At 38.6% G+C, this 27,806-nt stretch overlaps 1 protein-coding gene across 2 annotated transcripts; it reads left to right on the forward strand.

Annotated features, from left to right (window-relative positions):
* Window positions 1-466: 466 nt before the first annotated feature.
* Window positions 467-26,099, forward strand: gdpd5a (glycerophosphodiester phosphodiesterase domain containing 5a). Of its 2 annotated transcripts, XM_052117787.1 has the most exons (17): window positions 467-795; window positions 9,113-9,277; window positions 19,408-19,511; window positions 19,810-19,903; window positions 20,919-20,978; window positions 21,076-21,174; window positions 21,344-21,437; window positions 21,657-21,802; window positions 22,045-22,127; window positions 22,825-22,975; window positions 23,078-23,299; window positions 23,888-24,045; window positions 24,372-24,519; window positions 24,851-24,933; window positions 25,264-25,278; window positions 25,401-25,513; window positions 25,959-26,099. In XM_052117787.1, exons 2-17 carry the CDS (start codon window positions 9,161-9,163, stop codon window positions 26,072-26,074), a joined length of 1,803 nt encoding a protein of 600 aa, XP_051973747.1. In that variant the 5' UTR covers window positions 467-795; window positions 9,113-9,160; the 3' UTR covers window positions 26,075-26,099. The 2 variants fall into 2 exon arrangements, with proteins under 2 accessions (XP_051973747.1, XP_051973748.1); XM_052117788.1 differs by lacking the exon at window positions 25,264-25,278.
* Window positions 26,100-27,806: the final 1,707 nt, after the last annotated feature.

The raw sequence follows: 27,806 nt of genomic DNA on the forward strand, positions 1-27,806 counted from the left end.
GTATGTATGTATGTATGTATGTATGTATATATATATATATATATATATATATTATTATTATTATTATTATTATTATTATTATTATTATTATTATTGGAATTTCCAAAGGTAAAATTCTCCACTTATTTTGAGAGATAATCTATAGGCTACATAAGAGCTTATATTATTTTGATTATTGATTTTTAGTGACCCCATGCCCTAGTGCATGACACAGGCTATCAATGACTTTCTTTTTTTTCTTTCTTTTTTTTCAGAATTCTTTGGAAATGACTATAGTGGTAAGCACTTCTGTGACTTTAAAAAACTAAACAATCAGTCAGGCTGAAAAACATATCAGTTGAAAATAAACACATGCAATGCCCTCAATTATAATGATCTCTGGTTGTAACTTGTAATCGCTGCAGGAGGAGCAGATGGAAAGACGCGTCGCGCGGCTCCTCCCACGAGCTTTCGTTTCGAATGGATTTGACCTGCTTGTCGTGTGCCGAAATGCCTCGATGAATCGCAGTCCTCCAAACACAACGCGAAAAGACATTATTGAATCAAATGATTGAAACTCTTGTTTGAGATCGTGTCAGTCAGATTGAATATAAAAGCGACTTGTCAGTTTAAAGCGCAGCGGATTGACGGTGACTTTTATAGTTTATTCCACTGATGTCTCATCTTATCAAGCTGAGTGTGTTAAAGCGCTGTTTAACATCTAAAGAGACATACAACTACAAACGCACAAGTTAAAGAAGAGAGCCCAGGAGAAATACAGAACTGAATACCTGCGCTGTTCACCTTGGCGATCAGGTGAGTCTGGATAAGTAGCCTATTCTTAATCACATTTACTATCACGTGCATGTGTAGTACGTTTACATTTAGCAATTTCACTAATATATGACGAAGAGTTTCATAGGCTACAAGTGTTTCCCAACCACTGTGCGAGAGATTGTCAGGTGGGCCGTGGAAAATTATCAAATTCCGAATACCGTTTTTTTCCCGGAATATAAATCACAGATTTTGTTTATCATCTGAAAGGTCCTGCGATTTATAGTCCGAAGCGATTTATATAGGCCTACATAATTTATACGTAACTGATGTCGGCTGGTCAAATAACCAAAACAGATGAAAACATAGAGACGGTAGAAGCCAGTTCAGAATATTTTGCCTTTACAAAGTAGCCTATTTTATGCAGCAAATTTGAATATTTTGTCCATCATAACTTGTCCCAACAAACTCTAATCCTCTGTCAAACGCAACTCCTCACATGCTCACCAAATGACGCTTCATCAAATAACATTCAGTCAGTGAGAGGGTTGTAAATATCAGAAATATCCACAGTCACTGACATTAATGTATGAATAGAATACAACAGGTCTATTTAACTCACAGACTTAAAGCTGTTTATTTGTGCACAGCATCGAGTTACATAGGCCTATGTAATAAACAGATGTGTCTTAATTGTCACGTTTCTCTCATGAAACATAAACCGAATATGAGAAACTGTAACTTACACACGATTACTAAAAGCAAATTCTCCCGTTTAAAACAAGCCCAAAAACACAGTGACACACGATGTGTAGATTCTGCGGTAGGCTACTGTAACCTTCAAGGAGAGCGCTTGACATCTGAACCGCGTCCTAGTGCCTGCAGGATCCAAACAGAGTTGCAACTTCTGTGTATGTGCTTTTATTCTCTCAACAACCCGATTTTTATTTATTTATTTTTATTTAGATTTTTTCTTCTAGTCAGGTGCGACATTATTCCCGGAAAATACGGTAAAAAAAATAGGCCTGTATATATATATATAGTTTATTTTTATTTATGTTTTTGCTGTGGCGTTGCAAGAATGACTTTTGCAAGAACAAATCCAGAAATTGGAAAATACTAATTTTGTTTTTCATTACCTAATTAGCACTCTTGTCACCTGTGACCTCATTATACAGCGTACCTATGTTACTTGCATTTTTTGCATAGCCGAATTTAAAACATTACGAGTAAACACACTGCTAAGACAGAAAACATGGACAAGTTCTTGAAAAGGAAAACTATCAATGATGTTATGTGGGATAGTGGTGTGCCGTAGGATTTTTTTAATCGTAAAATGTGTGCCGTGGCAGAAAAATTTTGGAAAACACTATATATACTACAAGTAAGTATAATTTACACATAATTACACATAAATTACAACAACTGTGCACTAAATGAGGAAATTCAAAATTGTCTCAAACAAGCATCTGACTACAATGGACAACCACAAGCAAGTTACAGGATGAATACCATATTCATGTACCATGATATTTACATGATACTCCAAGGTACCTCTAAAAATATTATTGGTATTGGCATGGTGCATGTCCCAACAACAACAAAAATTAAACAGTTGTTGTCATTGTTGACTGAAAATCGCATGGCCGTACATAATCTTCACTTTATACTATTTTAACCAAGTATAGAGTATTTAATTACATATTTGTTATCACAATAACCCCTGTACAGTGATCTACAGGTATCTTAAAGGAACAATTCACTCAAAAAGGGAAATTATCTCATCATTTACTCACTCTCCTGCAATTACAGATGTGTATGACTTTCTTTTTTCTGCAGAACACAGATGAATTTTAAAAGAATATCTCAGCTCTTTAGGTCCATATAATTCAAGTGAATGGTGACCAAAACTTTGAAGCTTTAAAAAGCACATAAAGGCAGCATTAAAGTATTCCACATGACTCCAGTGGTTTAAATGTTTTCTGAAGCGATCCAATAGATTTTGGATGAGAACAGATAAAAACATTTAACTTCTTTTTCACAATAAATCAAGACATCAGCAGTCTCCTTGGCTGTCATGATTTCAAGCTTGATTATATGTACTTCCTAGTGCAATCTAGCACTCTGCACATGTCAAGCACTAGGAAGTGTAATCAAGCTCCAAATTCTGATCGTGCCTAGAGACTACAATAGCAAGATTTTCAGTGAAAAAGGAATTCCATTTTTGTCTGTTCCCACCCAAGCCAATTGGATCGCTTCAGAAGACATGGATTAAACCACTGGAGTCGTATGGATTACTTTTATGCTGCATTATTGTGATTTTTTTAGCTTTAAAATTTTGGTCACAATATACTTGCATTGTATGGACCTACAGAACTGAGTTATTCTTCAAAAACATCTTCATTTGTGTTCTGTAGAAGAAAGTCATACACATCCGTGATGACATGAGGGTGAGTAAATAATAAGAGAATTTAAATTTTTGGGAGAACTACTCCTATAACATCTATGAAAGATATATACTGTATTTGGCTCTTTTTGTACTAAATGTGACTTTAAAACCTTTGTCTTGTCATTAAAATTATGTATTGAAGATGCCATCAAAACACTGAAAGTGTAACCTAGAGGAGCAGACAGGCCTGTTTAGATGACCAGTGATAAAATAGGTCCACATGTGACCATTTGTACTGGTTTTCTCTCATATCAGCATTTCTCAGGCATCTGAGCTGCTTTCAGAGTTAAAGAAAAAAAAATTGTGGGTGTTGGAAGTGATGAAAAGTCTCATATCCCTCATATTTCTTTGGACATCCAAAATCTTGGCTTTTGGGTTGCCAGCTGTTGTGGTTGAGCCAGAGAGGAGAATGTTTCTCTAAAGCTTCAAAAGTTTTGGGCTGAATGTGGAGGGAAATACCACAGACAGCTCCTTAGGAAGTGTTCAAGAGAGAAAAGCCTAACAACAGGCAAAATGGAAGTGTTGCACAAGGGACGGAACATTCAACCGGAGGGGTGTTGGAAGTTGATGTCTTTTATCTTCTTTAGATCAAAGTTCTAACTGTAGACTTGTTCATAACAAGCTTTTTCACTTTTCCTGAGAGCTTATTGCCTGAATTTACCTTTGTTTTGGTGTCAACAGTTGTGTCTTCGGTTTTAGTTGCAGCTGCCAAAATATCAAGTTTCACTTGCGCTATGACATTTTTATCAGAAACAGTCATTATGAGCTGTTGACAATGTCCAACAATGTTTAACATACAATCTTTGAGGGTGTTGTTTCTCAGAGCAGGTAGATTAGGTCGGTATGGTGTGAAAACAAAAGCTGCATACAAAGAGAAAGTGAAGAGAGATAAATGAAGTTGTCTTTGCTCGCATTATCTCAGAAAAATTCACAGAGGGCCCACCAATGGAGACTGAATACAAAGGCCATGTTTCATCCCTGGGAAAGTAAACCCTTTCCTGCCCTCCTGGGGGCTCGATCAAACCTGTTGGATTCATTCCCACAGAATCTTCCCAGAGTCGTTTTTTTCTGAGCCCATTCTTCAATGTTCTACGCTGTCCAATCTTAAGCTGTACAATGAGTAAATGTCTCTATTTGCAGGTTTTTGAATTTTGAATGAATCCATGAATAGAAAGAATGGTCATTTTTAAAATCGCATTAATCTTACTGTCATGCTGGAGTTAATGAGAGTTCTGGATCAGGTTTGGACTGAAAATCAGAGGTGAAGATCTCATGAGGAGGTTGTTGATGGCAAACTGAAAAAACGTTGCTCTTTTGTTCTGTTGAAAAGTGTTTTGACTTTATTCTTACATGGAACACAAAGGAGATGTTTTTCATAATTATTTTTTCTATACAACAAAAGCAGGTAGTGACAAGGGGCTAATCAAAAATCTTAATAAAACTGATCTATTTGACTCCTACGCCACATTCCAGGTCTTCTGACAACATGATTACATTGGAACTTGACATATTGCTACCAAATGTTCCAGTGCCCTGACATCAACCACATTCTGCAGAGTTACCGACAAGAGCAATCTTCCATCAGGCATCTTTTAATAAATTCAAAGGTGTTTATCTTTTCCTGTGATGCGACTGACAGCGTTGTGTGTGAGAAGCCCCAGAGACATCTGGTCCCATGGAAACCAGGAAGTAACCACATTCTCATTAACAATGTTGAGCGCTAATCTGAGGTTGCATTTTCCCTTTAAAATTACGTTTTTACTCCACTGATGGTTAGGTTTAGGCTTAAGGTTTGGGTTAGGGTGTATGGTTTAAAAAAATATGTAATCCTGTTGACTGTATTACGTAATTTACAACTAAAAACAACTTGCTTTAAAAAACACTTTTGGCACCATTTTGTGGACATTTCACCGGGCAACTTGGGCTCATATGGGCCACTACATTCAACAACACTTCTGACCTAGGGACGCTGTATATGGAGGTAGGGTGAAAATAATTTGCTTTCAAACTGTTCTGAGACCAGTTTCATTAAGATTTCCTTTCATTCAAAAACGCTGTCATTAACTAAGCAGGCAGTAAGGCAGCAAGCTACCGAATGTTCATTTTTGGGTGTCAAAAGCTGGTCCCTCATTGTGTTCTCCAGAGTAATATCGAAGATTTTAGTGACAAATTTCCTTCCTGGTTAGACCTAACCCACTATTCCCTTGCCGGTTGGCAGGGCTTCTGAACTGGGCAGCTGCCATCAGTTCTGTAAATTCCCTTCAGTATCAAACAAGGAGTATGTTTGTGCAAACGCTGCTCTGAAGTTTCTGAAAGTAGCATTTTGTTTTAAAGTCTGGACAGCTCAGTCATCTTACAGACATCCAAAGTAATGTATCTGGTTTTGGATGAATGGAAAAAAGTAAAACCCTTTATTTTTATTGGAACCATTTTAATGTGTTGCTCTTTACAAATTCCACTCATCCCTTCTGAAGTGGATCTGTAATGTCATTTGAGAGCCACTAGTCACTTAAGGAGAGGGTCTGCTGGACTGCTGCAGGAACATAAGCAGACAAAAGAAGCATCCTGTTGCTGGTCATCATACAGCATGGAGGTGAAACAGGGACTGAAATCAGACCTAGTATGAGGCTCAAAGCAGCAGGCTAATTTTACTCTCCTGATGATGGAGAATTCAGGCTTTTGTGAATCTGAAAGCGCATGGTAAACTCAATGTCATGGAAACAGGCTGGAGCACGAAGCCCCACACCAACTCAGCTGATAAAACACACACAGCTGCTGGATACACACATGCACAATTACAGCCGTATACTGCTTCTCCTCTGCTTAAAATGGGGAGTGTGTCTACCACTTTAAATATTGAAAGATAGTTTAAGAGATTTAAGAGCATTTTAGTTTTTTGGTGATGACCTCACATGAGTGGCTCTAATCAACTCTAATCTGTTCTGAACCAGTTGAAGGAATAAAGAGTGCTGTAAATGGTCTGCACTTATATAGTGCCTTTTTAACCTTTACGGTATTCAAATCGCTTTACACTGTGACACATTCACCCATTCACACACACATTCATACACTAATGACAGCAGAGCTGCCATCCAAGTTGCTAGCCTGCCGTTGGGAGCAACTTGGGGTTCAGTGTCTTGCCCAAGGACACTTTGGCATGTGGAGTCGTGTGTGCCGGGATTCGAACCGCCAACCCTGCGATTAGCAACTCTACCAACTGAGCCACAGCCGCTCCTAATGTGAATGTTGGATTTTGGTCACCAGTGGGGTTAACTGATATTTCAGCCTCCATAAGATAATAATTTGTCATTGTCGTTTGTGTGCTTCACCCCAGCTCCATTCTAACCAGGGGTTGTGCTAACCAAAAATTCTCCATCTTTTACAGATTTTTTTAAACATTGACGGATAATTCCAAATGGTGTGCGTGAGCGTGTGTGTGTGTGTGTGTGCCCTGTTTATTACCTGTTGTTAAGATGCGTTTCACGCTGTCTGATCACAAGTGGACAGGGATATCGCCATTTACACCTGGTAATATGCTTCTCCTTTAATCAGTTGTATTGAGATTTCGATTGTAGGGTCTCTGATTTCATCAATCATCAATCATACATCAATCATTACATCAGTGTGTTACTGCATGATAATAAAGTGCAAAAACGTGGTGAACTGTTTCTGCCAATTATAATTAATCTTAGCGCAAACATGAAGTCTATAGCAGAATCCTCTGTTATTTTAGTGGAATAGCTGTATTAACCTGAGCTTTACATGTGTGTGTTTCTCAACTGTGTCACAATTATTGTGAACTTGTGCAAGTGTCTATGCACTTTTTAAAATGTACCAACCGGATAATTTCCTTTGAAAGCTGCACATAACCGGTAAAGTTGAAAAAAACTTGTTTTAGCACAGCAGTTGATTGACAAGTAGAACTTTCACCCAAGAACTCCTTTATTTTACCACGCTCGCTTGGAAGTCAAAAAACAATTTTAGATCCACTGTCATGTGTATACCATTAGAATTAATGCTACGCCCCTAAATGTAGCCCTAATAGTTAAGAAATTAAAACAAGTATTGACTCCAGCCAGGTCTCCTATGCAACCAAATTGGACCGGTTGCTAGGGAGGGTAGAGTCACATAGGGTAACCTCCTCGTGGTCATGATTAGGAGTTCTCGCTCTCAATGGGGCGCGTGGTAAGTTGTGCATGGATTGCGGAGGGTGGCATGAGCCTCCACATGCTGTGAGTCTCCGTGGTGTCATGCACAGTGAGCCACATGATAAAATGGGCAGATTGACTGTCTCAGAAGCGGAGGCAACTGAGACTTGTCCTCCCCCACCTGGATTGAGGTGAGTAACCACACAACCATGAGGACCTACTAAGTAGGGGCAATTGGTCATTCCAAATTTGGAGATAAGGGGATAAAATAAAAAATAACAAAACAGTTCCTCTGATTCACAAATCATGATGGTCAGGCGATCCAGGCCATTTAAACTGTCAGGAGATTGCTGTTCACGCTGGATCCACCTGAGCGTGTGAGTCTTTCTAACAAGTCAGTCCATTGTCGACCATGTTTGGAACGCACTTGGAAAGCTATTTCCAGTCATGACAGTGCAGCTCCTATCTACTTAAATGGGGAGAGACCGAAATCTCCAAAATGGTTGGGCAAGATTACGATCAAAGAACATACATGTATTTCAAATCAGCTGTAAAATCTGACAACACTGGTATCATAAATGGTGCTTACTTACCTCAGATTACACTAAAAGGCAATTTTCCCAGCTTTTATAGCACATGCACGTTCTCGAGCTGATTGACAAGTGATGTCTGTATTTAAAGGTGATTGGCTCTTTTACCTGTAAGGTGGGACTTCCTATATATAAAGCTCAATTTAAATGGAAAACAAATTACAACAGAAACATATCACTACTGTATACATTATTTATGTAATATTCACTGTAATAATAGTACTACTACTACTACTAATGCTAATAATAATAATAATAAATCAGTAGTAATTGTATTATATTTAAGCAGTATATCATATCTGTGATGGTCTGTTACACAGCACTTCATGATTACAATATTATGTTGTTCTATTTTCATTTGATTAAAGACATCATTTCGATGTTAAAATTAAACTGTTGATATGGAATTCAGAACATTTTAACAACAAAACAGGTATCGGTATCGGCAAGTATTGAAAACAAAGTATTGATACTCATTCTCAAAAAAAACGTTTTTGTTTTGGGACATCCCTACTAAAAAGAATGGCTGATTCATTCAGAAGGCATGTGCAGTATGTTTTATGTCATAAGAGTTATTCGTTATTCAGAAATTGGACCACACTGGTTGTGATGTATGTTATGAGTATCGTCAATGCAATCATTTGGTTCTAGTATTTATTTATTTTAAATGGAAACGGTTCTACATTTGAATCGGTTCTCGATTCCCAATCCTAATATTCTGCTTTATTTTCTAAGTAATAATGGCTGTGAAATTCAATTTCAATCAAGTTCTTGTTTTTGGAGGAACAAAAATTCTGATTGCAATGTCTACTGACATTTCCAAAGTTTTTAATGTGATTGCATACTGCTATAGAAATGTCGTCCTCTCTGTTACACATGGGTTAAGACAAAACCAACAATAAACTCAACCTCTCATTACCTTCTACCTACAGATTCCTGATATTATTACTAACATATTGTTTATGTTCCTAGTCCATGGGAAGGTAGGTATTTCTGTGGTATGTTGTCCTTAGGCAAGTTTCCCAGACTCAAAGCTTAACGGCTAAATCCTTCTCTCAGTTTTTCCGTGCAATATCAACATTGACAGTATAATTTAGTTGCAGACAGAGTTTCATCTCAGTGTTTTTGTTATGAAGTTTCTCCAACCTAGATGTATTTGGTCATAATTGCAGGCTTGCAGTGTGTGAGTGGGATGTCTGCAGATCAGCTGTGGCCTGACTATGGTGAAACACCAACCCTTGCAGGTCTATGAGAGACAGCTGTGTTTGTCCTGCCTGACCGGGATCTACGGCTGCCGCTGGAAACGGTACCAACGCTCCCATGACGACAGCTCCAAGGTAACAATGGCATCATCATTTCCCATACAGCTATTGTGGGGGAGGGCTTTATATTCTAACGGGATACAATGGGTGTATATAATGGGAGTTTGAATTGCACTCAGATGATTTAGGACAAAATGCCACAGATCTGATGTGTAACTGACAACTAAGTCTCGCCTTTAAACATTGCTGACCAATCCTACATTTTATGAGAAAAGCTATAGCTCTAATTAATACCTAACATTAATTCAGTTAATAATGTATTCCAGTTTTGAATATCTTCACTATCCTTTTAAGGCTGATAACAGGACTGAAGGCCATTTGGTAATGAAGACTTGCGTAATGAAGCAAAATCCCTTTCTCTTCTCCTGTCTGACTGTCTCTCCATCAAACTGAGAGAAACTCAAGCCAGGGTTTCACATTCCCTGGAGGACATGTTGTAGGTCAATTCCAATCTGTATACTACATAAAGAGTAGATTAATAAGGTCCCTCTCTCAGCGTCTCTCTTTCTTTCTCTTTGTCTTGTTCACGCAATGTCTGGTGACATTCACCAGCAAAGCTATTCAAGCAGAAATGCCTATTTTTTTAACCGAGCATCCATTCCAGTACAGTGATCAAATGTTCTGACCTGAACTTAGCCGCAGCCAGACTGGAAATCAACACTTATCTAATCTTTACCTAAACTACTCTAATATTGATAAGGAATCAAGCTCAAATGTAGAAATATCCTCTGAAGTTTAAAGACAATCAGACATATAAATGGATTAATGACTAGTTTCAATGATAAGACATAAAGCACAGTGTCAAATTGTGCAGTATGTGAAACAGAATGCTTTAAGCTATGTTGTTGTCTATGCAAAGCACACAGACTATTCATTGCAGAAATAGTAAGTGCCATATAGTAGTATGCTAGTCCAAACATAGTCATTGTCTATATAAACCACAGACTCCAATTTTAGCTGAAGACTCGGAAAACTGGTGCAAGATGATCTGGAGAGAATATTTGTAATGCCTTTGCAGTTTTCCATCTACACAATTTCCATGAGATTCACATAACCATCTGACCGAAAATATCCAAGAATGTCTGCAAACAATAATGAAAATATGCTGTGTAAAATTGAAAAAATATCTACTCAACCAACAAAGGTCTTTTGCTTTTGAACTGTCGGTCTCATATTGAACAAATCCAGTACAGACGTTTTATGTTATTGTAAGACTACAATAATACAACATAATACAACATTATACATTTATGTTTCAGATCAGAACATAATTATATTGTGTAAAGTCCAAGTAAAATTCAACAAAGTCATAAAAAATGTATATGATTACATTGATATGAAATTATATGAATTTGGACTTCTAATGGATAGTGTTCACTCAACATAATTGTTCATTAAATTTAGTTAATCCAACACAAATCTTTAGCATTTGGTCTCAACTTAATTTAATTGTGTACAATCTAACTATGCTTACTTAATCCAATTGTGTTGGGACTATGTGAAAAAGATGTGTTCCATCAAATTATTTCTGAAATGGGACAGGGAATTTACATTTCCCAGCATGCTTTGCATGAGACTGGATTGGGAGAGGACATTTTAAAATGAAGTGTCATTTTAATGTATTTCTACACAAAATGAATGCAGTAGTAGACTTACTGTTTAATCTTCTGTGATGTTGGGATTTAGATAAGTTTCTCTCATGGTGGATATTTTTCGGAGGTTACCATTGTGGAGAAGAGTGAAGCTTATAGTTAGGTCTAGGATGGGTGATTAACAACATTGTACTTTGCTGAGCAATGTGTGTATATTGTTACTGTCATGAAGCAAAGACAGAAGGATCATCAGCATACAGACTGATTGATGTTAACTGCCATCCTTGTCATATTGAACAAAAAGATGTCTATGATATGCTAATGTGTATTGTTGCTAGCCAGCCACAAGCTATTAAGTTGAGTGGAGTAATTTGGACTGATCTAATTTAAGTGAGGTTAACTCAATTCCTTTGGGTATATGCAACACAAAACATTTAAGTAGAGCCTACAATTTCATTTCATATTAAGGAAATGCATTTTCATTATTTGGAACTGATGTCCATGATTGAATTACTTAAAACCAACCATTTTTAGTGAAAGATTGTAATGGCGTTGTGTTAGACAAGTGGGACTTCTCTCTCTTTTTCTCTGGCTGTGTTTGAAATTGCATACTACTCATACTATTTCCTGTATACCTGTAAAAATGCAATGAGCCCAACTTGACTGATCAGTGAGTAATGTCAAACACAATTGTTTAACTTGTAATTTTTTTACTTGACTGATTAGTTGATTGGGCTGCCTAATGTTAAGACATTTTTACACAAAACTGGAAAAAATAGCAAAAAATCTGCATTTATTTGTGAGATAATTGTTGGAATATAACATGCAACATGGCAAGGTCATGTGACACCAAGGTAGAGTACTACTGTTTGAAATGTTTATCGTTTCATTTTGCATACACAGCTCTCTGGAATACTAGGAATAATGGCAAGTAATGTGTAAATACAGTAAATAACTCTACAGTAGAGCATGCAGATAGCAATACACCATTCCAGTATTCCATTCCAAACATTGTAATGATTGAGTTCATGGGTTTTATTTGGGCTGTCAATCGATTACATTTTTTTATCAAATTATTTACGTCATATGTCGATTAATTAATTTAATTATTCGCATATATTAATATTCTCAGAGAAAGGCCCCCAAGTGAAAACATTTGGTAACACTTTATTTTACAGTGTCCTTGTTATACATATTACAAGTACTGACTATAGTAATAACAGTAAATTGTGCATATTACTAGCAACTAACACTAAATCAAACCCTAACCCTAATCCTATAGTAATTACATGTTGTTAATTAATATTACTCAGTTCTTTCTTGCGTAATTACTTTGTTACAAGGACACTGTAAAGTGTAGCCAAATATTTAAATATTTAATAATTAATTAATTTTAAATAAGTTTATATAAATAATTATATATATATAAATAAAATAATTTGGGTAATTAAAATATACATCACATAATTGGGGCAGACAAGTAAAGCATTGATTAGACAATACCAAAAGATGTTTTAGAATGCAGTATATTGTTTATTTCCATATCACTGAACAAGCCTTTCATTGGACCTACAGTCCACAGTATTCCATTTATTTTGTAATTCCCCAAAAGCCATCAAAAATGTTGCACACGCATGCAGACATTAGACATCATCTTTCTGCTTCAACCGGGTCCCTTGTCATTTAGAACTTACTCATCAGAAGCTATGTGACTGGCTGGCTCAGGCTGTGTCAGCATGGTGACGATGAGTCCCATCCGCTGAGCAGGTCTGGAGGAGATAATTGGATTGAGGAATTAGCAGCTGTCAGCTGTGTAGAATGAATAAACAAAGCATCAAAATGTGTCATCCGCTGTGGAGTGACATCTCTCAATGTCTCATCTCCACCAAAACCTGAAAGACAAATACAGTATAATCAGTTCACTTTTAAGTCTATAACGGGGCTTGAGTGGAATAATTAGGAAACTTTGCATGAGTTGTTGTTGTACGCAATGGTTTGCATTTTGAGCTGTTTGAAGCCTGTCGTCTGATGTTGTTTGAGGCTTTGTGTCCAAATGTGGATTGTCAGAGTTGGCAAAAAGCTTAAGTATGTATCAAGTGCTGAATACTGTATAATATGGAAGGCTGTTGGGCATAATGCTAAAGAGAATTAACACTCATCCTCTCATCCCTCTATTTATACACACCTTCAGCTCTTTGGTCCATCTGGAGGACATTCATCCATAAAATCCTTTCATCTCCCAGTGTCATGTCTCATCCTGTCCAGTCATTATATGTTTTGTTCTTGTTCTTTCCTGCTACTCTTTCGCCATCTGCTGGCCCTCTCTGGTTACTTCTCCCCCTTCCTCTCGTTCTCCAGCTGCTTCTCATCTCTCCTTAATTCTCCGTCAAGTCCCTTCCCACCTGTTCCCGTTTTCCCGCTGATTAGATCTCTACTTCTTTCCCTGCTTTCGCTGCTTTCGTTGTCTGAGTCTCACTTGAGTTTCACACGTTGAAACAAACCGTTGTCTACCTGTCGCTGTCCAGTCCTGTCCTATTGGCATCCGCCTCTCTACGTTCTTTTCTCCGTTAATTACCTGGATATATTTGTGTTCTGTTCAGTTCGCCCCGCGCTGCCAGAAGTCTGGTCCCCACGGTCTCGCCTCGATCCCTGTCTACCCCAGGGGTGTCTACAGCCTGACGGCGCAACACTGCAACCCCCGGCTGCTGCCTAAGGGACACTCGCTAAGAGCTCAGAAGAAGCTTCCTTTATTCATCGCCCACTCTGCGGGTTGTTTGTGTTAACCTTTGCCTCTCAAGGAGAAAATTTTGTGTTCATTTTTGTGTTGCTAAGAACTTTTCATTAAAGAACAACATTTCTGTTACATCGCTCTTGGGTCCTCACTTACCTCCACAACAGAAGACTCAGACCAGAATGGACCCAGCGATCCCGAACCCTCTTCAGCCAGCTGTCGAGCTCCAAGGGGCAATGTTAGGCAGACACGAGGGGGAGTTATCTGCTGCGCGACATGCCATCGAGGCCCTGGCTGCTCAAGTCTCCGATCTCACCGGACAGATTCATGCTCTTCGCCTCGATCCTCCGGCTGCCTCCAGGGCTTCCGGGCCTCCTGAACCCAGGATCAACAACCCGCCTTGCTATGCTGGTGAGCCCATGGAGTGCCGTGCGTTTCTCACCCAATGCGATGTTGTTTTCTCTCTCCAGCCCACCACTTACTCCCTGAGCAGGGCTCGCGTCGCATACGTGTTATCCCTCCTCTCTGGACGGGCTCGTGAATGGGGAACGACCATCTGGGAGGCGGAGGCTGACTGTATTAACCGATATCAGGACTTTAAGGAGGAGATGATACGGGTTTTTGACCGCTCCTTGTTTGGCGAAGAGGCCTCCCGAGTCCTGTCCTCGCTATGTCAGGGTAAGCGGTCCATCACGGATTACTCCATTGAATTTCGGACTCTTGCTGCCCCCTGCGACTGGAACGAGCCGGCGTTACTCGCCCGCTTTCTGGAGGGTCTCTGCGCGGAGGTCAAGGATGAGATTCCCTCCCGTGAAGTTCCCTCCCGAGTGGATTCCGCGATTGAACTCGCCGTCCGCATCGAGAAGCGAATCAACCTTCCTCGTCGAGTCCGTAGGGCTGATTCTGCTCTCCCCTTTGCCCCACTCTCCACTACACTACCACCATCCTCCACCACCATGTTTTCGGAGCCCATGCAACTAGGAGGCATCCGCATCTCGGCTAAGGAGAATGAGCGAAGAATCAACCACCGCCTCTGTCTCTACTGCGGCGCTGCTACTCATCTCATCACATCCTGCCCAGTAAAAGCCAGAGCTCACCAGTGAAGGGAGAGCGACTGGTGAGCGCAACAACCCTGGCCTCTCCTTCAAGGTCCTGTTCCACAGTCCCCGTCCATCTCCGCTGGACCGGTTTTTCCGCCGCCTGCAAAGCTTTGATTGACTCTGGGGAGGAGGGCTGTTTCATGGACGAGACTTGGGCTCGAGAGCATTATATCTCCCTTTCTGATTTGAAGGAGCCCACGGCCCTGTTAGCCTTGGACGGTAGTTCTCTCCCCGGGATTCTGCGTGAGACGTTATCCTTGACCCTCACTGTCTCTGGTAATCACAGCGAGACCATTTATTTTTTTATTTTTCAGTCACCGTTTGCTCCAATTGTTTTAGGCCATCCCTGGTTAGTTCAACATAATCCCTCTATTAATTGGTCTAAGAATACCATCCTTTCTTGGAATGTCTCTTGTCATGTGAAATGTTTAATGTCTGCTATTCCCCCCATTTCCTCTGTCACGTCTCTTGTGTCAAGCCCGCTGTTCGTGCTCCCACTCGCCCCTCTTCCTCCCCCGTTCGCGTTGAAGGCGCGCCCATCTACAGGGTCCGCAAGATTCTAGACATGCGTCCCCGGGGTCGTGGTCATCAGTTTCTGGTAGATTGGGAGGGATACGGTCCCGAGGAGAGAAGTTGGGTTCCCTCTCGGGACGTGCTGGACCGTTCGCTGATTGATGATTTCCTCCGAAACCGCCAGGTTTCCTCCTCGGGAGCGCCAGGAGACACTCGCTGAGGGGGGGGGGGTACTGTCATGTCTCGTCCTGTCCAGTCATTATATGTTTTGTTCTTGTTCTTTCCTGCTACTCTTTCGCCATCTGCTGGCCCTCTCTGGTTACTTCTCCCCCTTCCTCTCGTTCTCCAGCTGCTTCTCATCTCCCCTTAATTCTCCGTCAATTCCCTTCCCACCTGTTCCCGTTTTCCCACTGATTAGATCTCTACTTCTTTCCCTGCTTTCGCTGCTTTCGTTGTCTGAGTCTCACTTGAGTTTCACACATTGAAACAAACCGTTGTCTACCTGTCGCTGTCCAGTCCTGTCCTATTGGCATCCGCCTCTCTACGTTCTTTTCTCCGTTAATTACCTGGATATATTTGTGTTCTGTTCAGTTCGCCCCGCGCTGCCAGAAGTCTGGTCTCCACGGTCTGGCCTCGATCCCTGTCTACCCCAGGGGAGTCTACAGCCTGACGGCGCAACACTGCAACCCCCGGCTGCTGCCTAAGGGACACTCGCTAAGAGCTCAGAAGAAGCTTCCTTTATTCATCGCCCACTCTGCTGGTTGTTTGTGTTAACCGTTGCCTCTCAAGGAGAAGATTTTGTGTTCATTTTTGTGTTGCTAAGAACTTTTCATTAAAGAACAACATTTCTGTTACATCGCTCTTGGGTCCTCACTTACCTCCACAACACCCAGTTTCTGTATGACTATCTTTCAAAGTTATTGTTATATTGTCAGTCAGCAGTCAAGTATAGTGTAAATTATGATATTCCAAGGCCACATCCACTCTAAACTGTAAAAATTCAGTTTCCTTGCATCATGATTTGCCAAAGTATGTGGTACTGGAGTAGTCTTTGTTGGAGGAAAACACTGTTCTAGTGTGAATGAGAAGCATAAACGTAGCAAAATTAACAGATTTCCTGCATAGCTGTGCTAGTTTCAAAACAATATTTAATTTACATTCATTTATTTGACAAGTAAATCAGTGTATGAGAAGTGGAATAGTGTATGGTCAAAAGTCAGTTGGTCAAAATCACAAAATAAACCCTTTCTTCATGTCATTGTCCTGACTCCCTGATCTTGTTTTATTTCGTAAGGATGTCCTGCTACATTATCCCTTACATATACCAGCTGTATTGTCAAGTGATTGAGGTCTGCTGAACTCCAACACCAACCACTGTGAAGAAATTGCTTCAGTTTCTTGGCGCTTTTCCTTCCAATAACAAGCTTACAAGCTGATGTCATTTGACACGTACATCATGTAAATTGAGCCTTTCAGTTTTTAAATGAGAGTATCTTCCTCTAGGATTCTCACAAGTACAGCACAGAATCTTGAAAGGTACTGAAATTCATTTTAAAATGTATACATGCAAGATACTAGATTAAATCTTTGGGATGTCCCCATCCACCGAGTAAGATCTTTTACACTATTGCCAGTGTAAAAGATCGGGAAAAGGAAAAGCGCCAAGAAACTGAAGCAATCTCTTCACAGTGGTTGGTGTTGGAGTTCAGCAGACCTCAATCACTTGACAATACAGCTGGTATATGTAAGGGATAATGTAGCAGGACATTGTTTTACACTATTGCCAGTGTTTCCCCTAGGATTTCTTTCAGCAGCAACCTAAATCTCTCGAAGAATACATACAAACCAAATATTATTATAACTATCTATTTATTGCCAGTACGGTTCATCTGTCCTAATCATTCCTTTTTGTTCTCTATTTATTAACAAAAATTAAAGAACATGAATCAATCATTTCAAAACTTCTCTAATTTAAAGTTATATCAAACATCATTGTAATGTCAACAGTTTTTTCCCCCTCATAATACTTTTAGCTACTTTCTCTCCTTCTTGAACAAGATTACAAAGTAAACAAACAACATTCCTCGGTGAAGTGGCATATTTGTTTAGTGGGTCAAACCAATTATGTGTTCCTTCACAGCCCGCACTCGAATGATAATGACTCGTACTTTAGTCAGTCTTTACAGTCATGAAAAGCCACCAAAGCAGTATCGTGCTTAAAATAGAGGTTACTGGCTTCGAAAGGAAGAGATGTCAATGAATGAGAATTATGAGTCATTGTATGAAGGTGAACAAACACTACAGCATCACTACTGCACACAGCTGACTGGGACTAGCGATCGTTGCATTGCCTCAAGATTATTTATGAACCATGTGAAATTTTAGCAGCGTGCTCATAATTCAGCATTGGAGGTGTGTCCACGGTGACCATGTCTGGTCTCCCGGGAAACTATTCTTTTGTGCCAGATGATACCTTTCTCTGTCTCAAAGATCTTGCTGTGCTGAAAGTGTTATATCGCTAAAGTAATTTGCTGTGGAACTCTGTGTGGTGATGTTTCTATGGTTAAGGAATTTAATTAAACTTCTGTTATTTTCTTTTTTTAAACTTATTAGTAGTTGGTTAAAAGCTCATAATTTATCATGATGCCAAAAACAGTTGGGCATCTGGAAAGGTATTGGACCCACTGATATGTAATATAGAACTGGATTACTCATGATGTCATATCATTGAAGCCACTGCGCCACCATATTGCTGTGCCCAAACTTTCCAATGTCTCTATTGACTTGGTAATCATCTAATTTCATCTAAAATCACCGATTTTATATCTGAAATCTGCATGTACATCCCTACAACGCAAACCGGGTCAGGTGAATGCTTTGACATCGCAATCCGTGTATATCTTCTCCCTAACGAGCAAATTAAACATTAAACATGATTGTCACTAGAGGGCGAAATGCGACTGTCGTATCCGCAGGTCGGAGACAGTAAAACGGTGTTTTCGCCTGTCAGTCATTGATCCTGTATGATTGTTTAGGCATACCAATATGGCCGGTCGAATTCTTCTGGTGGCTTCACCTCCTACTAGCCGTTTACCATTGCGTCAGCGATCCAGTTCTATATACATATATATCAGTGGTTAGACCTCAGCAGCCCGTGTCATCTATTTACCACATTCTATATGTGATAAATGACCACCAAAAGTCAACATGACATCATATTTACAACACATTCCTAATCTTATTGTGCATGATTCACCAGCGCACATCATTCTAATATTTGATCAGAATTAAGGCTTTCAATCGATTAAAATGAATTAATTTAAAGAATCTCATGAGAAAGTTCATAAAATTACATATATATTATTTAATATGTTTTATATATATAATATGTAATATATTATATATTACATTTATTAATGAAATAATTATAGTTACAGGATATTTACATTTTATATTTAAATATTTATAAATAGAATATATATATATATATATAATAATTCAGATAATTAAAATGCATTACATTATTGTGACAGTCAAGTAAATTATTGATAAGACAATGCAAAATATATATAAACAATATATTGTTTATTTCCATATTATTGGCCTACAGGCCACAGCAATCCATTTTGCCATTGAATTTGCAATTGAATTAGATTTTTTTATATAATAAAACGCGTTAAAACAACAACCCTACTCAAAATTTTATAACTAGTTTTGTCCCTGAAACGACTTTCCTTTTCCGCTGACATCACCTAGGCAGCATGTTTATTGGCTAATGTTACAAATTGCCAATTAGCTATTTAGGCATTGTTTTAGCGAAACACTTTCAGATCTGGTTCCAACCTAGTATGGAACACCCACTTTTTCTGATCCTGTCAGTTCCCGATGCATAAACAAAAAAAAAAGTCGAACCTATTTTTTCCTTAAAATATTTGACATTAAATACATTACAGTAATAAAATGGGTTGCGAATACCATTAAATGTTGACTTAATACTTTCCGCTAAAAGACTCTATATTATTATATCGCCACACTCTAATAGCTTGTGAGACATAACGGAAGATGTTAAAATGTAAGAAATCAAAAATGTACTCTATCAGAACTGACAAGCTGAAAAGTCAATCAATAGTTTGGTATTACGGTAAGTCTGCAGTGATACGAGTGAATGTGTTGTGTGTGTTTACATCACTTCTTGTTTTTGCTTTTCAGTGGGAATGTTCATGGTTCTTTCTCCTCTGCTGTTCGTTTTTCCTCCTCCTCGTGTGGTCATACTTCTGGTGGGAAGCTCGTAATGACTACAACGAGTTCAACTGGTGAGTTCAGTGTTTAGTGGATCCAGCTGTTGCAGCAGTGTCGTCAGCTGCTCATTAACTCTAGACCCTGCTGTGTGTCCTCCGTCCAAGGCTTACTGGTTGATTTCTTGTTATGTTTTATGAGCTTCCTGAAGTTTATTTGCAAGATTTACACTGTTATTTTCAAATCATGGATTGCATAATCTTCTACTAATGGTAGTATTTCCCTCCTATGTGTAAAGCATGATCAGTGGGTTTCAGCATGCTGGTGTTTTTGTCCCCTGCGGGTGTCTGTGAGCAGCTCTTGTTTCTCTGGCAGGTTATTATATAATCGTTCAGGCGTTTGGAAGGATGGCACGGCCCCTATTCTCGCCACAACACTCACTGGATTCACTTACATTGCATTTTTAATGGTGAGCGCTCTTCACACACACACACAGAGAAAGCAATGCGGATAAACTTTTAATGGCTTTTTAATTACCGCATTTACATTGTGTAGATTTGAATGTCTACTACGTAGAATTAAACTGAATTCCAACTAATGTTAAAATTGATGGTTTGCGTAGCATATGTTAACTAATGTTCACTAGTTATCAGAAATGTAATTTCTACTTGGGATAATGACAATTCTTACATTTGCACTAGTAAAAAGGTTCATTCTAATTAAAACTAGTGAAAATGCTAATTTTGATATCTGTAATTGTAATTCAACAGGTTAGATTTGGTATTTCAGATATCAATAAATTGGAGAGTAATTAAAGATATCTAAAAAGTAATTCTTACTAGTTACAGTCACATCTCACAAAATGAGCATTTTCACTAGTTGCAGTTTAATTATTGATCTAGAGCTTGACATTTCACTAGAACGTTAGAACATTTGTGCTAGTAATCATGTAATTATTGATATAAAACAATTTTACTAGTAAGAAGTTCATTGCAGATTTGGGAAATTGTAATATTGAACTAGTACAAAATTAATTTCAGATATCTTTCAAAAGTGTTATTAATAGGAGGGAATGAGAGATCGTTGTGAAATTCTACTGGTGAAAATGCAATTACAGTAAAAATGTCATTTCTGCGAGTGATTTCGTCATTTTTTAAATCAAGAATGAATCTTTATACTAGTGCAAATGTAATTACTGATATCAAGAATTTGCATTTCCACTAGTAGAAATTAGTATTCTAACTAGTGAAAACTGAATTGTTGATATCAAAAATTAATATCCTGCAAATGATTAAAAGTCAAAACAGCTTGTGTTTTTATATGGTTAGAAAATAATATGTCCTCATAAAGGTAAAAGTGCTCCTGAAAACCAATTCCAAAGGGAAAATATTGCCCCTTAATAAATAAATAAAAAGTTTTTAAAATAGACACTTTCCCTGTATTGAGTTTATTGTACGTTTCATTGGAAAATAAATTGTTTTCAGGTTCTTGCATTTTGTCACATTGTACTGGGGCAGCAGCTTAACCTCTACTGGATCCACAAGGTAAGACCACACCTTTTTCAAAAGTCTTCAAGTCTGAACCTTTAAGATTGAGGTTTGAATGAATGTACATTGAATATCTGGGTTTTATTTCCCTTAGATTGGAGTTCTGGCTGTTCTTCTCACCACCATCACAGGTGTAGTGTCCATTGATGATTTTTGGCAGGACGAATGGGACATTATACTTATTTCTCTACAGGTTAGACAAACTTTATTACTCTTTTACCCAGATGTGTTATTATGGAATGTCTTTATCTCAAACTGATTTAAGCCACGCCCAACTGTGATCACTGTAATGTGCCATTGTGTTTTTTTTATTTTGAGTATAATGTGATATTTGCAAGTGTCTTGAGTCTCTGCTGCTGCAGTTCACAGGTCCATTCCTGCACATTGGGGCCTTAGCTGTGGTCACAGCATTAGGGTGGGTCGTCGCCGGTCTGGTGGTAAGAGGAGAAAGATCAAGTGAGTTTAAGGTCGTGTGAAGGACAAGTGGCAGTTCAGGCCAAAGAATTACAGGAGACACACTGGACCAGTGGAATTCTAATTAGGCCCTTATTAAATTAACACATCCTAACGTAATCTTACTGTATTCATATGTGAAATGGAGAATGTGCATTACATTTGTTTATACTGTAGTACCCCTTTTCTCATTTGTGTGTGTGTGTTTGTTTGTGTGTTCAGGACTTCAGATTGTTATACTGGTGGTTTATGTATGTGTTCTTCTGGTGCTGTATCTGGTTCCTCTCTTCATCTCTTCTCCTTGCATCATGGACCGGTCCAAGCTCGGTCCTCGTCCTGCTGTCATTGGCCGTCGTGGAGCTCCAATGGTGAGACAGTCGATCCTAATCCAGTTTTTTCCAGTCATGTTTTTGACAACATGAGTGTCAATTGAACGAATAGAAAGCACTGGAAGTGTCCATGCTGTATGTTCCCGCTGCAGTCATTAGAGAGCCCCACTTGCACTTTGTCTTAACAATAAGCTGATTGTGAGACAAAACCTAAACCTGTTTGTTGAACTTCCTTCCTGTTAAGATTGTAATTCTCATTACACACTCTCTGTCTCTCTCAGCTTGCTCCAGAACACACTTTTATGTCCTTCAGTAAAGCTCTGCAACAGAAAGTCACTGCCCTAGAAGCAGATGTTGCCATCAGGTATCTTTTTTTCTTGCAAAGAAAAGTTTGAAAATGTACTGTATTCATATAGCAGAGATTCTTTGCTGCAGTGCAAAGGCAAACTGCAGTAACTACATATTTTCAAAATTGAGATTCACACTAACACCAAGTGACTCAAAACTTATTTCAGTTTCAGTGTTTGTGTAGTTACTGCATTTTGCCTTTGTAGGGCAGAATGAGTGCCAACCGGATAAAAATGATCACACAAATGATACAAAAAGTAAAAAAAATTCCACAGAAATGTAAAATTTGGGGGCAAAAAGTGCCCTGTTAATGAGTATCTCTGTTTTTAATTTGTAACATCTGATATACGTAGTTCTTAATTCTAATTTAGGCCTATTTGTTAAACATATTTGCTGATGTTGACTTAATTTTAATGGTAAAACCTGTTTCTTTGAAAATAATTAGTTTGACAAAGTATGATACGGAGTGATTTTTAGAGAAAATACACCCTCATAAAGGTAAAAAAAAAGAAATACCCATTAAAATCAAATCCTGGGGACATGTATTGATTTCTGACACTGGTGCTAACTAAGCAGACAAGGCTTTGGACTTAATAGTGATATAATTCAGCAAAATAAATAAATATTGCATGAACAATTTTGGGCCTTTTTCCACATCTGATTGGCTCTTATTACCAAAACTTTTATGTGATTGGATGCTTCACTCTCCTTAGTCTGGACGGAGTCCCCTTTCTGATGAGGGATCGGACATTACGCAGGACCACAGATGTGGACAAGCTGTTTCCTTCCCGTCAGGACAACGACGCCTCGCTCTTTAACTGGACAGAGATCCGCAGTCTCAATGCTGGACTTTGGTTCCTCAGGGTAATTCAACTTCCTCTCTCCTTTCTATCTTTTCCACCATCTCAGATATGTTTTTTAACATGTGTGTTAGGATAATAATGTTCAAGGTTATTTGTCCCCCAGGATGATCCGTACTGGACAGTGCAGTTCATGTCGGAGAAGGACCGCAACCGTACGGCCAATCAGACGGTGTGTAGCCTAGCAGAGCTTCTGCGTCTGGCGGCTCGAACAAATCAATCTGTGATCTTCAGTCTGCGTCGACCTCCAGCCCAACACCCCCGACACCAGCTGTGGGTCAGTGATGCACTGAAGGTGATTCAGAGATCCAGCATCCAACCAGAGCAGGTGAGAGCTCAAAATAAACACGATGTTGTGGTTTATGTTATAGTTGGTTTGGTTCATATATAAGAACACTTTTATGAAGGATTTTATGAAAAAACCTATGGAAAACATTAATGGGAAAAATACTTCCCAGATGGATGAAATCACTCCGTGATGCACTGTGAATGACAGAACCGAGTTATTTTGCCTACACTCTCAAACTACTTATTTATTTGTATATATCTGAATATTTTGCAGTAAACTTCAAATATAGTGAACAACTTTGGGGGCCTGGGTAGATCAGCGAGTAAAGACCCTGACTACCACCCCTGGAGTTGTGAGTTCGAATCCAGGGCATGCTGAGTGACTCCAGCCAGGTCTCCTAAGCAACCAAATTGGCTCGGTTGCTAGGGAAGGTAGAGTCACATGGGGTAACATCCTCGTGGTCACTATAATATGGGGCGTGGTAAGTTGTGCGTGGATGCCACGGTGGATGACATGAAGCCTCCATGTGCGCTATGAATATTCAGAAAAGTATATTCAATATACATTAGAGAAAAAAAGCCTTTATCAGTTATTGTTTATGAGAGAGTGGTCTCTCTCTCTGTGCAGGTGATGTGGACTTCTGACTGGTACAGGAAGAAGGTGCGTGCGGCGGTGCCACTCCTGCAGCAGACGTCAGATGAGAAACTTCCTGTAGCTGAGCTAAAAGACAGAGGAATCAGTACACTCACCCTGCACTACAGTCAAGCCAGAGCTCAGGATATCAGGTACACACATTGGTATACCTTAACATTATAAGGACTTTCCAATCACTTCTATTGGTTTTATACTGCAGTAATGACATTTTCTATCCCCTACCCCTGAACTTCACGCAAACTTTCTACAGTTTTACATTTCCATCAAGACATTATTTAGTTTGTTTATTAAGCCAGAATTGCAGAGACAGTTGGAATGTCCTCATATTGTAGCAAGGACATTTTGTCCCCATAATGTGCACACAGACATACACATTCATAAACTCAGCAGAGATATGTAGCAATGAAAGTAGAGAATCACATCTTTTTTCTTTGTGTGTGTGTTGTGTTGTGAGCAGGCAGTTTTCTCACAGTAATGTGAGTGTGAATGTGTATCCAGTGAATGAGCCGTGGCTTTACTCGCTCGTGTGGTGCAGCGGGGTCCAGTCTGTCTCCTCTGATGCTCCACACATCCTGAAGAAAGTGCCTGTTCCAATCTGGATCATGGTACTGCTGCATTTGTTTCAATATCTCTGTATCTTTCTTAGGCTCAATTTCAATTTGCATACTTCTATTAAAGAATATTCCGGGTTTGATACAAGTTAAGCTCAATCGACAGCATTTGTGGAATAATATTGAATACTACACAAACTAATTTTGACTCGCCCCACCTTTTCTTTAAAAAAAGAAATACTTGCAGTGGAACATTAAAATACTCATTTTTGAAAATTTGAAATACAATTTTGGGATTGGGATTCAGCTGCTCTTATACTGTTATATCGGATTATACTGATATCTAATGGTGAATGCTGTTATAACCCACCCTGTTGTTTTCTAGAGCGCAGATGAATATGGCCTGATATGGATCACTTCAGATTTAATCTCTGTAGCGATTGTCATTGGCATTTTCACATTTCAAAAGTAAGTTTTATCATAAGTTTTACACTGTTATTAATGTTACTTAAGGAAATGCTTTGGTGTCTGTGTCAGATATGACAGTTCAAACTGCTGTTAGCTTTTCTGAGCTTTTTCACACCCATTTGCCCAAACATCTGCCTGATTTTCTGAGCAGTGTTCATAATGAGTCCGTGTGTGCTTGCTGTATCACTGCTGTGCAGCTAGTTGCTTTTGAACTGATTGCTCTGCTCTTTTTCTCTCTGGCGCTCTCTTTCTCTCTTATTCCCTCTGTTTCTCTCTGTCCTTTTGCTCTTTGCATGCGTCTGTCCTCTGCTGCACGCTGCATTTGCTCAGCTATCACCTGATCAGGTAATGAGGATGGGTATTATGGGGTTAGAATGCTTTAAAATGCTGTTAGGTGGTGTTGGTGGAATAAACAACCAGCGATGTGTATTGCGTGTGTGACGGTGTGCATTCTTGTCTCAATTAAGGTGGAAGATGAGTGGCATGCACACTTACAACCCTGAGCAGATCATGTTGAGTGCTGTAGTCCGTCGGCCGAGCCGTGATGTTAACATCATGAAGGAGAAACTGATCTTCTCAGGTGAGACTAATGTGCCCAGAGCTGTAGAGCTCTTTTTGGAGATGAGCCCTGTCGAATAAAGTCACAGCACTAAAGAGCACTGTGAAGCAAAACAATAAGCTTATTTTAAAAGTTTGCATATAAGGCAGGTTTCTAATATAGTCTATTACATAATAGTATTGTATAAGTATTGATAGCCATTCCTTTGTATCCTGCAAAAAAAAAATATAATATATATATATATATAATTAATTGATTAAAAAACATATGCGTGTGTTGTTCAAATTATTTTATAACTGTGGAGTTATATAGAAATTACATTTGCACAACTATGAGAAACAATGTCTTGATTTTGCCCTGCTGCTTCTATCTCTTAAAACAAACCCAATACCACCCCCTAGTGGAGGTCTGTCCTCTCTGAAACTCTCCCATGATCCTAAAGAGATTTGTGCTCTCCATCTTTTAGAGATAAGCAATGGTGTTGGTAGCACAGATGAGCTTTCCATGTACACAGGAAATGGACTGGATGCATATGCGCTTGATGAAGTCATGACCCCAATATGTCATACAGCTAAACTTTAGAGAATCCTGGACTTCATGTTTGCATCTGCTTTATTGAATGAACCTCTCAATATCTCAACATTGGAACGTGCATCTCTGATGTTTATTTTTTTTTAATTTTCATCACTTTATGCACAATCTGGAGACTCGGGAGATAAAGAGTGTCAGCACTCCATCCAAACTTCTATACAGAAATGTGTTCTGCTTTAATGCCTTATGTACTGTTCTTTCTGTATCAAACTGTGTTTAAAATGGAGCTGAGTTACTGTAGCACTGTAATGTTTGGAGTCCAAACTGTTGATAGCAGGTTATTAAAGTGTCTTTTTAATAATGTTCTTGAGCTGGTGAACAGACTGAAGTTTAATGGACTAAATGTTCAAAGCAAAGCAAGTCGGAACGGTTTTATGTTTTATATCTCTTGTAATAGAGGGAGTAGTATTTGACCCAAACTAGCCAGACATTAAAGCTTATAGAGTCATGTTATTATTTATATTTAATTTATTATATTTTTATATCTTATTTCCTTCCTGGTGATTCATATATCTAATTGCAATAGGTCAAAATCTGCTTCCTTCTGCACTGCTGTATTGTGGTCTTATTTTGTAATGAAAGTTTTCAAGTGTGTTGAGTGTTTTTCGTAAAGGTCTGTGAGCTAAAGTTTGGGGCAATTGACTAATATGTTGTGTGGATTCAGGTAAATTTGGCCACTTTTTGCATTGAGATAAATGAGCCACTTTTGCCGTTCATCTTAATGCAAAAAGTGACCCATACATCTAAAGTACCAAAAAGTACTTTAGATGTAAACTTTAAAGAAGTCATAAGAGCATTGCAGGTTTTCATGCATGGTTTAATTATCGGGTAACATAGTCATTTAAGTTACGAACAAACATTAGGCTATAATTCTTAACACATTTTTAGTTAATGTACATTAAAATATGAAAATAGATGAAATGATATACCATTTTTAAGTGGGACTTAAAATTGTGGGACCATATTATGCTGAAATGTTTAGCCAAACTGTGTTTTAAAGCACTAAAGGCTTTTCAACACTTTTAATTAGCCTAGTATGCTTCATTAAAGTTTTAAGTAACATTGACCAGTTGCCTTAAGAAATGTCACTACACTTAAAGGGACAGTTTACCCCAAAATGAAAATGATCTCATCATTTATTCACTCTCATGCCATACCAGATGAGTATGACTTACTTACTTCTGCTTTTAGAATAATATTTCAGCTCTGTATGGTGGCCATAACTTTGGCTCTGGAAGGTCCAAAAAGTATATAAAGGAGGCATACATGTAATTCATAAGGCTCCAGTGATTAAATCTATGTCTTCACAAGCGATTATGACAAGTGTGGGTGAGTAACAGATCAGTATTGAAGTCCTTTTTCCTATTAATTCTCCTCCCTTCTCAGTAGGCAGCGCTATACACAAATAATACGAATCACCAAAAACAACAAAAGAAGAATGTGAAAGTGGAGATATATATATATATATATATATATAAGGACTTAAATATTGATTCTCAAACACATCTAACATATCATTTCTGAAGACATGGATTTAATCACTGGGGTCGTATGGATTATTTTTGGGCCTTCAAAGTTCTGGTCACCGTTCACATGCATTGTATGGACATACAGAGCAGGAAATATTTTTTCTAAAAAATCTTTGTGTTCAGCAGAAGATATAAAGTCCTTCACATCCATGATGACATTAGTGAGAGTAAATTATGAGAATTACCATTTTTGG

This window comes from Xyrauchen texanus, chromosome 44 (assembly GCF_025860055.1).
Source record: "Xyrauchen texanus isolate HMW12.3.18 chromosome 44, RBS_HiC_50CHRs, whole genome shotgun sequence".
Taxonomy (NCBI): Eukaryota; Metazoa; Chordata; class Actinopteri; order Cypriniformes; family Catostomidae; genus Xyrauchen; species Xyrauchen texanus.